The sequence below is a fragment of the Chaetodon auriga genome, chromosome 20 (assembly GCF_051107435.1).
Source record: "Chaetodon auriga isolate fChaAug3 chromosome 20, fChaAug3.hap1, whole genome shotgun sequence".
Lineage (NCBI taxonomy): Eukaryota > Metazoa > Chordata > Actinopteri > Chaetodontiformes > Chaetodontidae > Chaetodon > Chaetodon auriga.
Genome location: NC_135093.1, coordinates 9,352,448 through 9,372,589, shown reverse-complemented (window position 1 = coordinate 9,372,589; position 20,142 = coordinate 9,352,448). Strand labels below are relative to the sequence as shown.

At 43.3% G+C, this 20,142-nt stretch overlaps 3 protein-coding genes across 6 annotated transcripts in view; all 3 read right to left on the bottom strand.

Moving 5' to 3' along the window:
- Positions 1-334: 334 nt before the first annotated feature.
- On the bottom strand, positions 335-4,829 carry LOC143339286 (factor VII-activating protease-like). Its single transcript, XM_076760454.1, has 13 exons — positions 4,764-4,829; positions 4,643-4,658; positions 4,270-4,356; positions 4,066-4,176; positions 3,777-3,896; positions 3,305-3,421; positions 3,003-3,171; positions 2,205-2,296; positions 1,834-2,077; positions 1,613-1,755; positions 1,286-1,423; positions 681-823; positions 335-490 (listed from the first exon to the last, which is right to left on the bottom strand). Exons 1-13 carry the CDS (start codon positions 4,827-4,829, stop codon positions 335-337), a joined length of 1,602 nt encoding a protein of 533 aa, XP_076616569.1.
- Positions 4,830-6,437: 1,608 nt separating this feature from the next.
- LOC143339284 (factor VII-activating protease-like) lies at positions 6,438-10,385 on the bottom strand. The gene is made up of 13 exons (XM_076760451.1): positions 10,299-10,385; positions 10,158-10,185; positions 9,973-10,068; positions 9,687-9,797; positions 9,041-9,157; positions 8,774-8,890; positions 8,502-8,673; positions 8,161-8,252; positions 7,429-7,690; positions 7,188-7,330; positions 6,913-7,050; positions 6,684-6,829; positions 6,438-6,596 (listed from the first exon to the last, which is right to left on the bottom strand). Exons 1-13 carry the CDS (start codon positions 10,383-10,385, stop codon positions 6,438-6,440), a joined length of 1,668 nt encoding a protein of 555 aa, XP_076616566.1.
- A 779-nt stretch (positions 10,386-11,164) lies between these two features.
- Positions 11,165-20,142, bottom strand: part of dnmbp (dynamin binding protein) — a 44,636-nt gene continuing 35,658 nt past the window's right edge. For 3 of the 4 annotated variants that reach the window (XM_076760045.1, XM_076760047.1, XM_076760048.1), the window contains 13 exons: positions 19,486-19,700; positions 18,910-19,009; positions 18,324-18,471; positions 16,982-16,999; positions 15,769-15,968; positions 15,547-15,677; positions 15,337-15,441; positions 14,807-14,935; positions 14,363-14,698; positions 14,076-14,264; positions 13,791-13,989; positions 13,001-13,680; positions 11,165-12,297 (listed from right to left, as the gene is read on the bottom strand). In XM_076760045.1, the coding sequence (XP_076616160.1) occupies positions 12,112-12,297; positions 13,001-13,680; positions 13,791-13,989; positions 14,076-14,264; positions 14,363-14,698; positions 14,807-14,935; positions 15,337-15,441; positions 15,547-15,677; positions 15,769-15,968; positions 16,982-16,999; positions 18,324-18,471; positions 18,910-19,009; positions 19,486-19,700 (2,636 nt within the window). In that variant the 3' untranslated portion in view covers positions 11,165-12,111. The remainder of the gene's footprint in view (positions 12,298-13,000; positions 13,681-13,790; positions 13,990-14,075; positions 14,265-14,362; positions 14,699-14,806; positions 14,936-15,336; positions 15,442-15,546; positions 15,678-15,768; positions 15,969-16,981; positions 17,000-18,323; positions 18,472-18,909; positions 19,010-19,485; positions 19,701-20,142) is intronic. The other variant, XM_076760046.1, reaches the window with a different exon arrangement.

The window sequence follows — 20,142 nt, the reverse complement described above, 5'->3', positions numbered from 1 at the left end:
AGGAGCACAAAAAAACAAAACCTTGTTGCAACCATGCAAAACATGCAGTTGATCTAGTGCACTTTGACCTCGGCTCAGTGAGAGAAACGAATGGTCCCACTGAAATGATGTGTGATCTACATTTTGTCTGGCAGGTTCAGCTTCGTCAGTTTGTAACGGTGCCCCTTTTAACTCAAAGCTGGGCTGGGAGTAAATGCTTGGCTTTATTGCTGACTGGAATAAACTTTTTTTTTTTCAAGGCAAGCTGAGCTGTAGCATGTTTTTCTTCCCAAAATACAAATTATTTTCAACACCACAGCGAGTGCTGAACTACCGTATTTCACTTGACTAACGTTCAGGCCATCTTGCTCTTGATCCAGTCGATGAATGTGTGGACGTTGGCGTAGACACCAGGCTTGTTCACCTTACCACAGCCATCGCCCCAGCTCACCACACCGGTGACATAGTGTACACCATTTTGTTCACACACCAAGGGTCCGCCTGAGTCGCCCTGTAGAGTTAAAAGAGCAGGTTGATACAGTATTTTCTGTCAAAGGACTTATGCCTCTTACACATGTGTAGCAAGACCGATGCCAAAAAAGTCAAAAAAGTGTTTGAATTTAACACCACGAGCCTTGAAGGCAGCTATGTGAATGTATCAACCGCCATGAGCACATGAGCACATTCATAAACATACGCACCTGACAGGAGTCCACACCTCCCTGCAAAGTCCCCGCACACAACATGCTGTTGTCCAGTACATTTCCGTAGACGGCGGGAGCTTCACATCGGCTTTCAGAGATGAGGAAAACGCGAGCATTCAACAGCTGGCTGCTGTACCTCTCTGAAAAGTGAGAGTCAAAGCAAATTTGAATGAGAGAAAGAAACAAAACTGCTGTTTTTCTCTGGCAGCACTTTGAGGTGCCACAGTGGGAGAAGCACAGGTTTAAATAATGAGATCATTGATGGCTGAGTTCCATTTAGCTGCTTCAGTTTCAGGATGCTGGTATTGTTCATTGTCCCGCTCAGTAAGAATGTTATTAGTTTTATTATTAACGCCTGTGATTTTCCTGCTATGGCAAGTCAAGAAGTGACAAATGTGTGTCAGAGTTACATTAAGATTATGCGTTTTTGGAGCTTAACCCAAACTTGAGACTAAAAGTCAACATGCCTTGGCCTCTTTTGACAATCCTGTCTCTTGTAAGTCCTCCAACTTTATGGGAATGCAACACTGAACTACTGATTCATTAAAATATCAAAATCTGTTTCTATGACATGAAAGGGTTTCTGATACTTGGTTAATTACGTTTTTCAGTGGCTCCCCATCCGGAGACCACACACTCCTTTCCAGCAGGGAAGACCTGGTCTGGTAGACACGCTGTCCTCACAAAGCGGCTTTCCTTGGCGCAGTAAGGACTGTCTGTAACTTTGAGCTTGAGCAGAGCTACACAGGAAATCAGAACATACAGCGTCATCAAAAAAGCATGAGCTTTTATGTCAGCTAATGTGTGATGAAGGCCTGAAAAGAAGTTTCACTCTACCTTACACAACTAATTAGACTGCTGCCTTATCTGTTCTTATCTATGGTCTGTCTTGGTTAAAAATATCACTACATTTCATAAGAGTAACAAACCAATGTCGTTGTAAAGAGCGGTGGGAGTGTCCCTGTAGTTCTCATGAACAATGGTTTCTATCACTGGGATGGTCTGGTCAATTGCCTCTGCTTTGTCTATGTTAACTCCTCCCAAAACCACTTGGTACTCATCCGTAGCTTCACTGAAAAAGGTACAAATTGAAACATTACAGAAAAATTAATAAAGTGGAAATGCCATACAGACGGAATATAACACCTACATGCAGTGGGCAGCAGTGAGGACCCAGCAGGAACCGATAAGGATCCCACCACACGTGTGTTGGAACTCCACGGATGAACCTTTGGGTCTCTCCTGCACGGACACCTGCCAGGGGTGGGCGCCGGGGACAGACTTAGCACCCCCAAAAATCTTGGTGGTGCGAGTGGGCTGGGCTATCCCACACTGGGAGAACTGGGCAGCGCTTGGTGCTGTTGTGACTACTGGTGGTGGAGGAGTGCCTGCGCCTGAAGAACATCAGAAAAAAGTGAGTCCAGTGCAGGCATATGGTAGATATGTACTCTGTGTGTGTGTGTGTGTGTGTGTGTGTGTGTGTGTGTGTGTGTGAGAGAGAGAGAGAGAGAGAGAGATCACCGTCAGAGCACTTCTTGACTTTGCAGTAGTCCCACTCGAGTTTGCCTTGTTTTTTATAGAAACACCAGGGCTTGTCATCCCCATCTGGGTTCCTAAAGTGCAGAATAAATAATAAAACTACTAGATTACAGAGAGGAAAAGTAAGAAATTACCTGAGAGGAGACATGCTGAAGTGTGCTCCAATGTTTGAAAAATTAGAGACAGTTCAGAATCAAGCAGCGTCAAAAGTCATTTCCTTCATCTGCGTCATGTGGGTTTCACCACTGCAACGCCCCTTTAAGAGACGAGTGGCAGCTGTTGAGTCTGCTCACTCCAATGGGAGAACGTGAGTGATGGAGGAAACGCACTGCTCACATCCACTCCCAGCTTAAACTACTGAGTGGCTATACTACCAGACCATCACCTCTTAAGGTACAAAGTGGTATTATGAGACATGGGACGGGGATAGCTGGTTAGCATGCTAACTACACTAGATCTCTCTGCAAAGTATACATACATACAAGTCTGTCGGAACTGTCACTTCACATTCTGCACCTTTGCACTGCCCATATATCCCGATTTGGCAACCTTAACCCTAACCCATAATCTAAAACTGCAGTATTTAAACATTTGTCACTTTGCTGCCCCCCAGTGGTAAGACTCCCCCTCTCCCAAAGGCAATCCACTCATAGAAAATCCCAATTTTCTCATTTTTCTGCAAACTTACATTAACACAATCATTTCTAATATGCTGCACATTATGGATTGAAAGTTGAAAATACTGAAAACATATCTAATGAAAATATCATTTGATGATACCTGCAGTAGTTATTTTCCAGTCCATCAAAGTCCGAGTATGTAACGAAAGGATCTTCTCCGTTTTTCAAAATGAAATACGAGTGCCAGTCCAGACAGTCTTTCCCGCCTTCTGTCACACTGACAGAACCCCGGTATTTCTGTCCATCTCCAGAATAACAGTCACCTGGGCCTATACAACAAGGTTGTGCAAGAAGACAATTGAGAGTGAGCTCAAAATCTCAAAAATAAAAGCACAAGTGAACATTTTTGGGCTTCCTGCAATAGATCAATATGCAACCGCAACTCCTGCATAAAGTCTTTACCGCTTTCACAGAACTTTCCACTGACTCCGTCAGGACAAGTGCAGCGGAGGCGGCGGTCTCCTTTAGTGCAAGAGCCTCCATTCTGGCAAGGATTGGGGTCACAGGGCGACTCTGGCACTGATGCAGGTAAGACATAAACAAATTAATGGTGTGCAATAGCAGGGGTGTAGCAAGGGATTCAAAGAATATTAGCCATCCCAATTTTTGACATCACAACATTTCACCGCATTAATAAAGTCCGTGTACAGTAGTGTGTGCAATGTTTGCACACTCTAATGAGTCAAAGTGGAATGATGGGCTCATTTAAGGCTAAAAAATACTGTTCGGAGACGTGGATATTAGTTATTTCCCTCTAATTCTAAAGATGCAACTACTTCATTACTGTGCAGGTAAGAGTCTATAGTGTCTATTGTCTGGTACTAAGAGTGATCTGCTCAATTAGTCAAAAAATTACAAAAGATGTTATACTCACAGGTCTTGCAGTCAGGGCCTTGGAAGGGAGGTCTGCACTTGCACTCGTAATATGGAGGTTTGCTGAGGTTGACGACACAGTCACCACCGCCACATCTGGTGTTCTCGCAAAGTTTTTTCACTAAATATTCAAAACACGTTATCAAAAGTAAAAGTTAGCCTCACGTGAACCTTGTGAATAAGCATTAAGATAAAGCAATAAAACGTAACATCTGTGAAAGAGGCAATTGTAAGTTTAATAATAAATCAAAATACACCCACAAACAAGCTGAATTAAAATGAAACTCTACCTTTTTGACACCTCTTGCCTACGTAAGGCTCAGGACAGAGGCATTCGAACTCTGTTTCGGATTTACTTTGGCAAGAGGCACCATTGAAGCAAGGATTTGGATCACAAACATCTGGAAATGAAGGGAAAAAGCATGAGCGTGCCTGCTGAGAGGTAAGACGGAGGCATAATGTGCAGTCACACAGAGCTTTCCAGGGCCACTTACTGCTTTCATCGAATAAATCAAACAACCAGTCGCTTGGATCAAAAACAAAATCAGGGTAGTCGGTGCCGAATTCTCCGTATTCTATGTCTGTAAAGAACAGAGAGCAGTTTGGACGCTGGAGTTCTGCAACAAAAAGCGCTCTGTGCAGACGTTCAGCACAATGAGTGGTCTATTGTGTAAATTAACGAATTGAATCAGAGCAAACCGTGTTAGAGGAGCCCCATTCCTCATGTTAAAAAAACAAATGTGACACAATGAAACGTCTTAAAACGTGAAACCAAAGAGCCAAAAGACAAACACATCCAAAGATTTGAAGGAAGTCAGTGGTTGAAACACGATCAGCACATAGATCAACTGCAGAAAAGATGCTTACAATACACATCGTCCAGCTGAAACGACAAAATCACAAAGGAGAAAACAGATCAGCAAACGTTTCCACATGAGTCAAACAATCATCCTGGCTGATTTATTCGTAAAGATGCTGAGAAACTTACAAGCGGGCCCTGTCCATGAACACTTAGTACACTCAGGCTTATGAGCAGGACCGCTGCAGCCAGCATGGTGCTGTGTGTGAGTCTCAGCACGATGTAGGAGACTGAAGATCCAGCGATCGACTTTAATCCCCCAAACCTCCTTGATATCCCACTCATCCCTCATACTTGTCAATCGTTAGCCAGCCGCATCGATTCTGTAGGAGTTTGTGTGTTTTAGGACATTGCTGACTTACCATGGTTTCATTTATTTAACCTTGTCTTATTTGCTTTTATATAAGGCTTGTCAAATTCAACTTTAAACTCTTTGTCAGCAAAACTTTGCAATCTGCAGGGTTGTTTGTCTCCCTTTTTTAGAGATCAGACCAAGAAAAACTGAATTAGGACTTGGAATATCATTTACACAACAGCCACATTTGGACATTCTCGCAAATATTTCCCACTGAATATTCAAAACCAGTGAAGTCATGTTGAATCCCTGCCTTTTTGACACCTTTTGCCAACTGTTTGCAAGGCTCCAGATGTAAGCCCGTGAGTTCTGTATTGGAAATACTCTTGCACAAGCCACTACACCAAAAGATAAACAAAGGCCTTGTTATCCTGAGGTGATCCTCCAACGGCATTAAGATGCAAACACCCTTCATACAGTTGAGGTTAAAGATAAATATCTGTAAAATCTGTAAGGTAAGAAAGGTAACATATCTTTTGGGATTAACCCTTCACTTAACTCCACCACAATCCCCATAAATGTGTCTGTTAGGGGATAAATCTCTAATCCCACTGGGGCTGTTTGAGCCAGCAGTGAGAGGTTTTAGGGGTTATTGTACGGAACTGGAAGAGCCCAGCAGGTTCTGGGTCGAACTGGTCTGCAGAGTGTTTTCTTTAATATATGACAGCCTGGCTCAGTAACAGCCAAAGAAAAAACTACAGGTGTCAGATTTAGGGTCGTTTTCTGACATGCATTAAGGGTGCAACATCCTGGAGAGTTTGTGATATTAGTTAATTCAGAGAATATGACACTGTTTTTTTAACGTGTCTATTGATTTTTATTTGTCCTGTGGTCTTTGGTCTTTGCCTTTCTCCCCCCTTTTTTTTTATCTGACTCATTACACTTGGTCTGTGCCCAATGAAATACAAGTTGTCAAAGGTTACGCAATGCCAAGATTTTAAATAAATCAAACTTTAAATGACTTTAAGGTCATACACATATACATAAATGCATGTTTTGGTCGACAAAGGATCTCATTGCATTTCAATTAAAACTACCAAAGCCAATCATTAAAATGATCACTGAGTAGCTATGGATTTTAATAAGAACTCATAAGATTCACAAAAATGAACAAATTGTTGATGAATGTGTTGATTTAAAGGACTCGCTCAGAAATCTTTATGCATATTTTACAGTAAACAGTTGCCGCAAGCATGTTTGCACAAACTGGGAGGAAGCAAAGCATTGAGTGTTGTGTAACTACACCACAGTGAGGTATACATGAGTTAAAACACCAACACCTGAGGTAATGTGTCATTCTGGGGATGGAGTGAGAGCTTTCACATAATTTTTCTGATCCTACCTCATTTCTATAAGGGGAAAGTGTGTTATTGATACAGCAGGATATCACAGTCAGTGGCAGCATGTCCACAGCTCACATACACAGCACACTATGGCCACATGCATCCTCATGAGAGCAAATGATGAGTGATCCAGTCGATAAATCTAGCGACGTTGGCGTAGACACCAGGCTTGTACTTCTTGCCGCAGCCGTCGCCCCAGCTCACCACGCCAACAACGTAATGGGTCCCGTTACGCTCACACACCAGAGGACCTCCAGAGTCACCCTGCAAGGGGGAAAGAGGAGGTTTTTTTTATCAGGGCGCTCTCTTTTTATTCTCATGCATGCTGTTAAAAGATCAAGTGTTACAGACCTGGCAGGAGTCAACGCCTCCTTTCAGGTTGCCTGCACAGAACATGCTATCATCCAGCGAGTCCCCGTAAACGTGAGGGGCTTTACATTTCTCCTGGGAGATCAGGAGGACGCGAGCATCCAGCAGCTGGTTGGTACCGTACCTCTCTGAGACAGGAAGAGACAGTGAAAGGGAGACACTGCAGCTGGATAATGCACCATTTGCAAATGGCGGTTCAAATGATGCTTACGTGTTTCAGTGACGCCCCATCCTGAGATCACACACTCGGTCCCGCTGTTGAAGGGCTGGTTCGGCAGGCAGGCCGTCTTTACGAAGCGGCTTTCTTTGGCACAGTACGGTCTGTCCATGACTTTCAGCTGAAGCATGGCTGCACAGGAGAGGGACAAAGCAAAGAACAGCTGATTGGTGACAGCATAGCAGTACATGTCATTGAACAATGCACAGAATCAACAAACAGGATTCCACTCGAACTATATTTGACTGTATAATAAACTAAATGCTCACCAACATCATTATGAAGCGCAAAGGGACTCGCCCTGTAATCCTCATGCACGATGGCCTTCTCCACTGGAATGACCTGATCGTACACTTCATCCCTCTCTATGTCCACGCCTCCCAGCACCACCTGCATTTCCACTCCACTTTTTCTGAAAAAGCAACCCCCCCCCCAACAGAGTGAAATAAAGGGCAGGTGAGGGTGTGTATGTACAAATCCTCACCACACAGTGCTGAAGACACTGCTTACATGCAGTGTGCAGCAGTGAGCACCCAGCAGGACTCCAGCAGGATGCCTCCACAGATGTGGCTGAAGGGCCCGGTGGAGCCTTTGGATCTGGTCTGTAGGGAAACCTGCCAAGGATGAGCCCCAGGGAGAGACTTCTTCCCACCGAAGATCCTGGCCGAGCGGCTGGGCTGCGGCCTCCCACACTGGGAGAACTGGGCAGCAGGGACGTCCGGCTTGGCTGGAGTTGGATCTGTTTCATAGATGGTTTGTATGGTGGGTGGAGCTGAGAGGGATGGAAAATCAAAATGAGCAAATGAAAGTTGTGATGGTCAGGATTGTTTTCCGTGTGTGTTTGTGTGTGTGTGTGTATAAAACATGGATGTAGTTCCTGTGATGTTACCCATAGGTTTCTAAAATGTGAAGTTTAGTGACAATGGCTCTGGCTATTGCCATCTTGCCAGTGCCTGACTCCACCACACTCCAGGCTAGTCCAAAAATGGACTAAGAGGTGGAGCGTGGGTGGAGCTGAGGCAGGCTGAATGAAGCCTGATTGCTGAAACGTAGTGGCTGTAACTCAAGTGGCCATGCCCATAATTACGCATAACTTTAAACCGTAATATAATTTAATTAGTTATAAAAAAAAAATTCGCCCCTGGGGAAATGGGGAAATGTGCTACAGAGACCAAAACTGCTCTAAACATATTTATTTTTGCTGTTAAGTTTTAATACAGGAGTCTATGGAGACTATTTTACCTCCAGAACATTTCCTAACTTTACAGTAGTTCCACTTCAATTTGTTGTTTTTGTTGATGAAGCACCAGGGCTGATCGTCTCCATCGGGGTTCCTTGAATACACAGATTTTTAAAAAAGTATTAAAGAGGTCAACATCACTTCATTCATACACATTTCATATAAAGTTATAAGACACAACAACAAAAGCTATCTTAAAATCTGGTAACCCCCCAAAAACCTGGTACTTATCATATGAAGCGTTTGTTTGAGTACATATTCATGTACTGTATGCACATATGAACTCAAACACTGTTACGCCAACAGTAAACATGTGCAATATTTACACAAGATGACCCCTCACCTGCAGTAATTGTGTGGCCCAATTCCATCAAAGCCTGCATACTCTTTGAAGGGATCTCCCCCTTTCTGCAGGATGAAATACGAATTCCAGTCCAGACACTCTTCCCCTTCAGCTGTCACACTCACCATGCCGCGGTAAGACTCTCCGTCCTCTTGGTAACAGTCGTTTGGTCCTGGAAAAAAAACAAAAAGTTGCCTTTAGTCAGCTAATATGTGGGTTCTTTGAGGATGAGCATGCTCTTATAGTCAGGACAGTGAGAGACGTGCATTTACCAACTTCACAGAACTTTCCACTGTATCCATCAGGGCAAGAACACTGGAAGGAGGAACGTTTGGGACCCTTCATGCAAGAGCCTCCATTCTGACAGGGATTGGGCCTGCAGGGAGAAGCTGTGCGGCAGGCAAATCACTGTCTGATGACCGCTGCAAACGACTCAATGGAACTTGGAACTTCTAGAGTGTACTATACTATACTATACTACTATACTAACAAATCAAGACTGATATAAAATAAAATCAGAAAATTCCATAAGAACAGACCTTTCTTGCAGTCGGGGGGTCTGTATGGAGGCTTGCACTTGCACTCGTAGAAAGGAGCAGAGGATGAGACAACACAGCTTCCATAGCCACATTTCACACTCTTGCAAACGTCCTTCACTGAAAAAATGTAATTTATTTAATATCAATTTAATATTTATTTACTTAATTAATTCAAAAACTGTATTAAAATCCAGCCATGTGTATTATTCATCTTGCTTGCTTATTACTTTTTGTTACTAGCACCAGGGGGCACCAAAGCCAAAGTATTTCCTGCACTGCAGGGAGAAGAAAAGTAAGGAAAGTCTACGTCTCTATATTATTATTATTATGCTCCAGATATCATAATGCTTTTATTCTTATGTCAGAATTTATCAGGTTAACCACTGGATTATAAAAAAGAAGATAATATGATCTGAATACGTGAGGAATACTTTTGCATTCCTTTGAAATAAAACACATAATTCTTAAAAAATGGATGCAGATCCACCAACATTTCTTTCTCTTTCTTCCTCAAAATGTTTCAAAGGCAAGTAAAACTACTCTTTGACAGTGTAACTATAATGTAAGAGCACATCTTTAACCTCCTGTCTAAACTGCTGAACTTTCAACCTGCTCTATCTTAATGAGCTCTGGGGGACCGTCGCACCTGTCTGGCACTTCTTTCCAGAGTAAGGCTCAGGGCACAAACATCTGAAGCCTCCATCAGCGGAGTGATCACAGACTCCTCCGTTCAAACAGGGGTTTGGATCACACTGATCTAAATGAAGACAGAATCACGTCAATTGCTGCCTGTTACCACAAAGAATAATCAGTCAGGAGCAGAGTGCAACTGATTGCATGGATGCCTTGATCATACAGAGCACATACGTAAGTTAAACTACTGCATGCATTACAGGCAAATCCTCATTTTTACTATGCCAGAGGTAATTTACCTGTGATATCCAGGAGTTCATACAACCAGTCGTCTAGAGTCAAATCAAAATCTTCTGCAGGATTTTCAGTGGGATAATCGTAATAATACTCATAATCTGTGAGGAAAACAGAAGCGTTAAAGGATTCCAGCTGTGAAAGAATGATTAAATTAAGTTTTAGTTAACTGGAGACAAAGTGTTTTTACCACCAGTGTCATCTGTTTCTGTGATCACCTGTAAGAAAATCAAATACACCAATTTCTTATCAAGTGGACTCAGTTTTATATGTTTTCCAAAATATTCTTAAATTCCATATTTCAGACAAACTGAATTCATCCCATACTTACATAAATGTCCTGTCCGAGCACAGTGAGTGCACACAGCTGTACGAGTAAAGCTATTAAGCAGACCATGTTGCCGTAGACCCCAGCCATGATGGGACCAGTTTAAGTCTACGGTGTGCTTTTCGCTCATACAAGTCCTAAATAACATGGAGACCCCCGAACACTCCACCCACCTGTTAATCATTTGGACCCTGCATTGATTGGACAGGCGCTACATGTGATCCAATACTTTGTCTTTTTTGCCCTGTGACCTTTATCTCTGTTGAGGTCATCAAAAGTAAAATCAGGCAGCAAGTAAAAAAAAAAAAACAAAAAACAAAAAACAGGCTGATGCTAGACCAGCACTCACATAACAGCTGGTGTTATTTTTTAGAAATAAAAGGTCACAAAATCTTGGCTACAACTTACAATTGTCAAGAAATTCTTTATGTTTTGCAATATTTCAAAATACCGTCACTCAGTATGACACAATGTACTGTGTGTGCTTGCAAATTCCTATTAGTCTGTATCAGACTTCTGCATGACCATGAACATTTGAAAGTAACTGTTACTTTAAATACTGGATCACATGGGGTTTTTTGTATGTAAGAGTCCAATTGTAAGTATACTTTTGGTCAAAATTTGCACTGCTGTTGTATGGTATGCAATGCAATGACATTTGGTACAATGCATAAATAACAATACTTCTGATATCCACCTCCTTTGTATTACACCTTTTATCTTTTTTTTTATTATTATCTGTGTATGCAGGTGTGTGTGTGCATGAGTGCATGTGTGGAATGTTAAATGGGATGTTTTAAGAGATGCACAACAAACTGATCTCCCACACCAGATGGAAAACAAGCAAAAAGAAAATCTCTCCACACGGCTGTGATTTGTCAGCTGAGCTGTGTTTTATTCAAACAGTGATCACTTTACAGTGGGCGCGATAGCATATTCTCAATATACAGCCCTATATATAATGTACATGGGGAGTAATGTGGAGAATCAGAGTTAAGATCAGACCTCTCTCTCTCTCCCTGTTCATGAACCTCCTCTGACAGTAAAATGAGTTTTCACCTGTTTGCACAGCGTCAGCTAGTTAAAAAACTGATTCAGGTTACTGACAAGGGGAGTGCTTGTAAACCATATATAAGATACCATTCAACTTTGTCCTTGATATCAATTAAAATTGTCCATATTGATTTCATACAACACTCCAAATTCTTGCTGATGGCTCCACAGACACTTCAAAAATAGCAACCAGTGGATAATCATCATAAGTGCCTCAATTCCTTGATTGTTGAACAGTATGGTGTAAATGCATCTAATATTCATGCATCATTCTAGTGGTGTAATAAACCTCATGCAGAAAAAAAGTCATTAACACAGTGTTTAGGTCAGTCTGTCTGCATACCACTTGATGTTTGTTTAGAAGAACCAGTCTGAAGTCAAAATGTTCACATTTCCATTGCAATCTCCCAATGTGCTAACCTTTAAGACTGCTCTCTTAAACATACGACTGTCTTCAGGCCCAGAGAATATGGCAAAAAACAGGTGCAATTCACAGGTTTCCCACTGGAAACATGTGGGAGTAGGGTGCAGCTTCCAGTAAGTGAAAATGATATAAAAAGTCTATAAATATAGGCATATAATGCTAACTTTTAGGAGCAGTGTCAGCAGCAATAGTCAGTCCTTCTCACTATCAAACTCCATGACAACAGATCAAAAATAAGTCACAGCGTGTCCAGATGCTTCTTTGTCTTTTTGTTCTGTCTGCTCGCAGAGTGAGCCTTCTTGAGGCCATCTCAGGTATCATCCACACGACAAAGCTTCTTCATGTATATTCTGATTTGCGGATGTAGTTGGAAGGCACGTAGCCTCGCCGGCCTCCTGCCTCCCCCAGCCACCAGTCACTGTTGCCGTTCATGTCCTGGAACTCCAGTATCCGCAGCCGCTGATTGGCTGAGATGCTCAGTTCATTGGCGCAGCGGGCATCGAAGGAGTAGAGGGCGTAGTAAATCTAAAAAACAAAGAAAAAAAAAACCCCATCATCATTAGTTTGTGTTTTTTCAATATGAAAAGCAATATTGACATAAAATCATTGTATCAGGTTGTTTACGTAACGCTAACGTGTTAGCAAACAACTGCTTATTTATTAGCATTCATTTTTAACCACGTTTCTGGCCACCTAACAAATTTCTATCCAACAAACACTCTCCTTTTAGCCTCTTTAGCTGCTAAATGCTTCACTATGTTCACCAGCTAGCCGCTAACTTTTCCTGCCGTGTGTTGCTGGACAGATAGGTTACACTGACTTTATCAGAACTTTTTCACTGAAAGCAGCTGCCTGCTGTAGCTGGAAGCATGGCTATTGAAAGCGGTGACAGTGACCCAACATAGAAAAGTTGTTGTCCATGAAACCAAAACAATGAGCTGAAAGAAGCTAAAACACTGACAAACTGTCATTTGGTAACAATCGTTCATGGGCTCAACACTCAGAGCAACCCTTTTCACATTACACACAGTCATCAAATCCATTGTTAATAAAAAATTATTGATTAATGCTTTTTTAGCTAGTTAGTATGGCACCATCTGGTGGTGATTTTAAGGGTCGCACTGTGGCAGACTGCATTACTTCAGCCATTTATTACATGATCTACTCTTGTTTTGGAATGGTAAATGTCTAATGTCTACATGTCTGCAGCAATCAAACAAAGTCTCACCTGATGACCATCTAGTTCACTCTCTGGTTCTGGTTCTGGTTCTGGTTCTGGTTCTGGCTCTGGCTCGATGTACTCATCTCTGGCGTAAGCAGACCTCTTCTGGCCACCGTTATCTCCATTTCTCCACTGGTATGAACTGTAGGTTCTGTCTGTGTGTCCATACCGCTGTGCGTGATTGTTTCTGTGTGAAGAATAAGACTCTGTCTCGGAGAGGTCTGACATCTCCTTCTGGCTGCTCGTGCTTGCGTAACTCGCGTCGTACGTGTCTCTGTGATTGCCCGAATGGCGGTAAGAAGGCTCTGTGTCTCTGTGACTGGGGGAATTTCGGTGTGTTTGGTCGGAGAATTCCCTGCGGTTTGAGGGATTTCGGGGCGAGGAGTTAATGGAGTTGCTCTGGCTGGCGGAGTCAGGGTTGGGTGCGTCTCTGTGGTGACTCCTACGGGACGAGTCCAGCGAAGGGTGCGGAGATGAATAACTCGGGGGCTGCGATGCGGAAAAGCTGACGGTGGCCGTTTCCTGGTTAAAGGTCAGTGTGCTGTTGCTGTTTTGGCGGGAGAAAACAGGGGAGGAACCGCCATAGCCCGACTCATTGGACGATTGGCTCTCGATGGACACGTCTGACTGACTCCTGCGTGGGTTGTAGGGTTTGAGGAAGGAGCTGTACACAAAACCCTTGTTGACTGCAAATCAAGGAAAGCAAGAGAAGACACAGAAATAAGTTTTATGGTTGCATCACTTTTCAGTCGAAGGTTCAGACACCAAAATACATAGCTGAGCATAAATGACCTACCTCCATTATCAATTAGCCAGCGATTGTTGCTTCCCATGGGGTCCTGCTGCTTGATTACACCCACGAGGTCTCCCTCTTGTATAGAGACATCCAGGTCCTGGGCTGCATTGAAGTTTCTCTCTGCCTGGAACAGCTTCTCAGGACCGTAGCGTACCAGAAGTCCTGCACGGTGCTCATCTGTCTGCATGATGCCATTGGACTGAAAAGACAACACGGTTAGATCACTACTTGAGTACTAGTTATTAAACTATGCTATGGCACAAATGGGATGGGAGCTCGACTCACAGGTGTCTGTATCGGCTTTTTCGAGTTCTGCTTCTCCAGAGTTTTCTTCTCGAACGGTTTTCTGGCGGCGACTGCTGGAGGCAGGTTCTCGGGGCAGAAGCTAAACCCCTGCAGAAGTTGCAGAACCCGCCCGTACTCTTCTTGGAACTGTGTAATCAGGTTTCCCTCTGTGCCAACTTTGTTCGAAAACTGGAGGCAAAGAAAACGGTCTGAGTTAGTAACAGAATGCGGAAACAACTGCTTCGGGAATGTCCTTCAAACACCCTCATGACCAAAGGCACACTCACAACGTGCAGGAGCGGCTTCAGCTCCCCCAGCGTCGTCTTCATGAAGTCCTTCTGAGCTTGAGAGAAAGCCCTCACACAGCCGGTGAACAGCTCCTCTGCAGCGCTGTAGAACTTAGGGAGCTCGTCCAGAAGTTGGGCGTTGAGAGCCTCGTAGTTGTTGCGCGCCACCTGCAGCTCATCCTGGACACGACGGTCCTTGAGGCGGTCGGCGCGCTCCTTGCAGTTGTCGTAGTCCAGCAGCTTGTCAAAGCGCTTTTGGATGAGTTTGTGCGGCCCGGCGAACATGAGGAGGAGCTGTGTGAGCGGGTTGATGACTAATGTCTCTGTGCGCTCCTTCTGCTCAGAGAATGAGGGAAGGGGGGTTGAGAGATGATGTGATCAGAGATCATTCCCACTGAACTTTTACAGCAACTAACTGAGACTACAGAGAGGACGAGGACTTACAAACTGTGTGAACTGTTTGTCACTGATGCAGCGGTGAGCTCTCTGGAAGCGCTCGGGGTCCAGGGAGCTGCGCTCTGTGTAGATGTCACAGAAACTGATGGCTGCCAAGACCTTCACAGACGCTGATTCCTAAAGAGATTATTACAATATATTATGTTCTATGACAAGATATTTATACATACACAGAGCGGAATATGTGCTGAATGCATTATGAAAATGGAACGATTATGTTAAATGCAGTGTTTTTTACATCTTAAATCTCCTTCAGTATTCTCACAAACACGTGTTGATGAAGCATGTTCCCTGTTGAAAAGTATCACAATGCTAATACAATACTGAGCCATATCAATATAAATTAAGACTTATTAAACGTATATTTTCATCACAGAGACAGGAAACATGGCCCATGACCAATACGGTTCTGCAAACGTCTTTATTAACATCAGCATTATCATTAACTCCAAGGTCCTGATATGGTTAAAAATACAAAGACTCTTTGTTTTTATGTGATTTTGGTGAAATGCTCCTACCCTTATATGTTGCAGGTACAAGGAAATGTCCCTGATGAAAGACTTGATGAGCCTCTCCTGCAGCCTGAACTTCTTCTCAGCCTCATCAAACGCTTCATCTTTAATCTGGGAAAAAAGACAGAAGTGAGATAAGAGCAAACAAGCTTTCATTCACAACACTCGGGCAGTTTTCCCTCCGCTTCGGCTGTGAACGTAGCTCTGGAGATGTACCTGGGGTGAAATCCCTGTGAGGTGTTTGAGGTGGCTGCTGACTCGGTTGGATTTCTTGATAATGGAGTGCATGCTCAGCTTGGAGATCTTGTCAATGAACGTGTCCTCGTCACCTTTCCTGTACTTCACCACTGTGGACAGCAGGAGGGGGAACAGCTCAGATTTTGTGCCAGATAGAAGCAACAAAAGACTAAAATAAATCTGACTTTAAGCGATTTTTACCGAGGTCCTTCCTGCGCTTGTACTCGTTGATGTTTACATTGATCTCCTTGACGGCCAGCAGAGCCTGAGTCAGCTGTGGCCGGTCGTGGTGGCTCTCTGGCGTGGCCCCCAGCAGCTCCATCAGCAGCAGAGGGTAACGCATCACCCGCTGCACCGGCTTGATTAAGAAAGAGCCGAGGTTGATGTAATTTGTTTTCCCCCTGAAAAAGTGATGGCAGACAGGGTTTGGTCAAAAAGAAAAACAAGAAAATGTGAAGTGTGAGAGCACCACCCACTATCACAGTCACAGCTACGTCATGTTGAGAGAGATGTTTCTTCCCATGTTCATGTAACACATGTCTCTGTATCATGTGGACCGTATAATCCAATGATATGTAACTGTCATCACATATAAGTATAATATGCTGATGAGCAATATGGGCTTTGGGAGACATAAAAGAACAGGGAAGACAAAGCAAAAAACAACATTGATTTGCTTAGTTTTAATGCAACCTAGAGGACAAATTTATTTAGAAACTGCAATTAATTCAATCTCATGTTTATCTTTAATTTTTTACAGCCAATATGTGATTTAATGTCTGCACCTTTTCTCATTATTTTATGATAATTTCTAATTATTGACGAAATAAGGATAGCAAATTGGTGTTTGACCTTATTTGCTGTTAATTTAAACTAATTTCCACTTCTTAACAGTCGTCATTTCACAACTTTATGGTGGATTTTTTTTGTTCCAAAACAGACAAGGACAAAAAATAATGTCATAATATTGAGAAAATATCTTGGAATTTATGTTTTATGTTTTGTTTTGTTTGTTTGTTTGTTTTTAAATACCAATGATTATATCTGTCCCTCTAATTTGCATTTGCTGCTTTTGTCCAGAAGATGGCATAAAATGGGTTTCCAAGGATCAACAATGACTGTTCATCCACAGAGGGGGAGAAGAAGAGGGGCAATGGACATGTTGAATATTTCGCTTCACAACAGTCGTATACACCATTCACATGCAAACACCACCAACAGTGAGTTCCTCTCAGTCCAGGGAAGGAAACTCAATTGGCATCACAGATGGTTTTAGAGTCTTCCACACTTGCTATCAAACGGGGTAAACACACACACACACACAAGCAAATTCTGGGGGTTAGTGAGCAAAAAGCATGCGGTCAAGATGATTCTCATGCTGGAAATCATGGCGACACTCGTTGTGGACACTTACCACTCGCGATATATGGCCCTGTTGAAGGGAAGTTTGGAAAGAGATAGAAAAAACAGGATTTATAAACCTATGACCTGATGACAACTTCTGTGAGTGTTTCATTTTTTCTCCAGTCGGACGTATTTGCCTCCGCATAGAAGAAATCCACAGAAATTTTGTCAGTCAATAAAACACTAAAGCCATCCGTTGTTCTGGTATTGTTTTGTGAATTCCCTCTTAAAGCTGGACAAAGGCCCAGTGTGGCAGTAAAACTGTAAATCATGTGACCTTTTAAAAGCTGTAGGTTGACGCACACACACTCTAGAAAAGAGTATTGTTCTCCTGACAAGGTTAGCATCTTTACAGCCAACTTAAAAAATGACTAGAGAAACTGTATTTCGAAAGAAAAACAACTCCTGTCAACAAAGGACTGGCAGTGTGCACACTTTCGTCTTGGAACCAGCGCCCTTTTCTTTCTAACGCTTCCGGTCTGACACGACCTGTGTTTATCTTCAAACACAGATTGATCATTGCATTTTACAGCAGTGTCAGCTCAAGTGTCTGAGTCACTGATGGTGAAACCAGACAGGTGAAACCAGGAAGGGTGCATTCTTTGACCGCTCCACATCACTGACGCCATACAAACACTATGAGATGTAGCATGAACAAAGCAGGAGTGAGGTAAAGGTGTCCTTGCCGGAAAATGGCAGATTTTAAGTGGAAAAACACGATATACAATCAGAAAAAATATTTATTCTGTTTATAGATTTACAGCACTTCCTGATCATAGCACGCCCATAAGTCAAAGTTCAAAGCCTGTTAAGGAAACTCCATGAGTCATAGATAAAATTCCAGGAAACCTCATGGATTTACCGTTTATCAGACCACAAATTAGACAAGAATTGAAGTGTTTCTGTGGTCCGGGCTTCACTGATCACTGTACAAAAACACACACTTCTCTGCTTTATTCACTGAATTTGGTGAAACAATACTTGTTGGTAATGTAAGAGTAAACTGCTGCTAACGATAGCTGCCATTAGCTAGTCTGCTCAGTTAGCCACGCAGTTAGCGGACCTAGTAGCTCTCCATAAAATATGATCCAGATCAGAGTCCTGGACGGAGGCGCCGTAAATCACCTCTGTGCGACGGTGGTGTAAAAGTTGCACAGTGTTGTTTTAATGTGTTATTTCAACAGTACATCTGTTTTGGTGGCCACTCTCACTGTCTTGTTTTCATGCTTTTACACACACGAACATGCACTTATTCTCATGCAAACGATTCTTTTTAAGTCAAACACACAGCTCAGAGCAGGAAACTAAAACGACTCTTCGTCCGACACTTTTTCCTCCTCTCAGCGACTCACCTCAGTCTCTCCAGACACTCCAGCACGTGGCGCTGGATGTTTTCGTCTTTCTCATAGCTCTCCAGCAGAGAGATGGCATCGTCGTGGTTCTGGCAGTAGATCTTGTAGACCTCCTCCAGCTCAGCTTTGAAGTCCAGAAATACTTTTCCTGAGAGCACAGGGCACAGAAACATAAGGTCATGCATTCATTCAAAATGGGAAACAGGAAAGGAAAAAGAAGCTTATGTTTTACTAATATACAAAAATGACACCAAAACACACCAAGAGGTTGGCTTGGATGGAAATCTGAGCTGTTTGGGTGCATTACCAATTAACCAATGACTTTAAAAACATCTCTGTGATGATTTTTTTCCAACTTTAAACTAAGCACATCATTAAAATCAAACATTACTTCACATTATCCTCCTTCAGTTTACTTCTTCTCACAGTGCCTGTTTTCAAAATGCGTTCAAAGTCTTACTCAGTCAATAAAATCTGACCAGGTGACAGTTTATGGCTGAAACATGAATAACATACAAAGGACAGCACACACAACAACAGCATCTGATCGGACTGGGTATGCATCTTTTAAAAACTGGCTTGTTACCAATAGAGTCTGTGCCCTGCAGGGTATCAAACAGGCGTTGCGACAGGTCGATCACAGAGTTGATGTTGCCGAAGAGCCCGTCAAAGTCCACATTCTTCACCTGTAGGAAATGCAGATAGAAAGGGTTAAAGAGAGACTCGTCTGCCACTACTGAAGATCAGATGAAGGAAACTGGAAATCCAGCAAAGGGGCTAAATGCAGCAGTGCAGGCAGTCAGAAAGAGTTATGCACACTCATGCATACAGAGAGGCGAATAACCAGGTTTCTCTACTGTATGTTCCATGTAAACTTCATATCCCATACATAAATACCTATCTAGTGCATGTAAACACTTTCTCTGTGCCCCTATTGTCTCTGTAGAGCTGGATACTATTTGACAGGAACCTCAGACATCCGTCTCTCAGGAGATGGATGTAACCCTTTACGTGCTTGTCCCTGGGATAGGCTGCATGTGTGAAGGGGGCGATACTCCCGTGCACACATCCATTCTGTCTTTCACTTGCTCTGAAGTGCTTCAGTCTCTCTCAACACCCTCACATGGTTGACTGCAGCTGCGCAACGTTTCCATCGTTTTACCTGCTTCTTCTGAAGTGGCTCGATGATCTCCTCGACGCACATCTGCAGGTCTTTGATGTAGTCCTTCTCCGTCTGCTGCAGCTCCTCGATGACCTTTGACCTCTTCTCCAGCATCCTCAGCTCCGGATCCTCGTTGCCTGTGCCGGCCGCGGGGGTGGAGTCCGAGGTCGGGGTGGAGTCCAGAGGTTTGGGTTGCGACGACAGGAGCGTCATCTCTGGAACAACGGGAGAGGACACATTAGCTGCATCTAAACCACTGACACCATCCTATTTTTGATCACAGCAGAATCAGTTTGTGCTCACTAATTGCCGTGAAACTGGCACAAACACAACGCTTGTTATAGCAGTGACACAAAGGGGTTATTCTTGAGAGGACAACATCCAAAAAAGGGAAAGAGCAAAGAGAAAAACGTTCCCAGCCCACATCTCCATTCATTGTATCCAAACACACTCCTGCCCGCCCACCCACCCGGCCCACCCTTTACTCTTCGTCTTGTCTGACTAGCTTTTGATCAATGTCTCTGCTATCACTCCCAGAGGGGTGATCTCTGGGGGGGGGCTGGGACTGGAGGGAGAGCCTGGTTCATGCATCAATGCTTTTTATGAATGGACCCAGAACTGGAGTGGACTCAGGCTCTTTGTGTGTGGCACAATGGC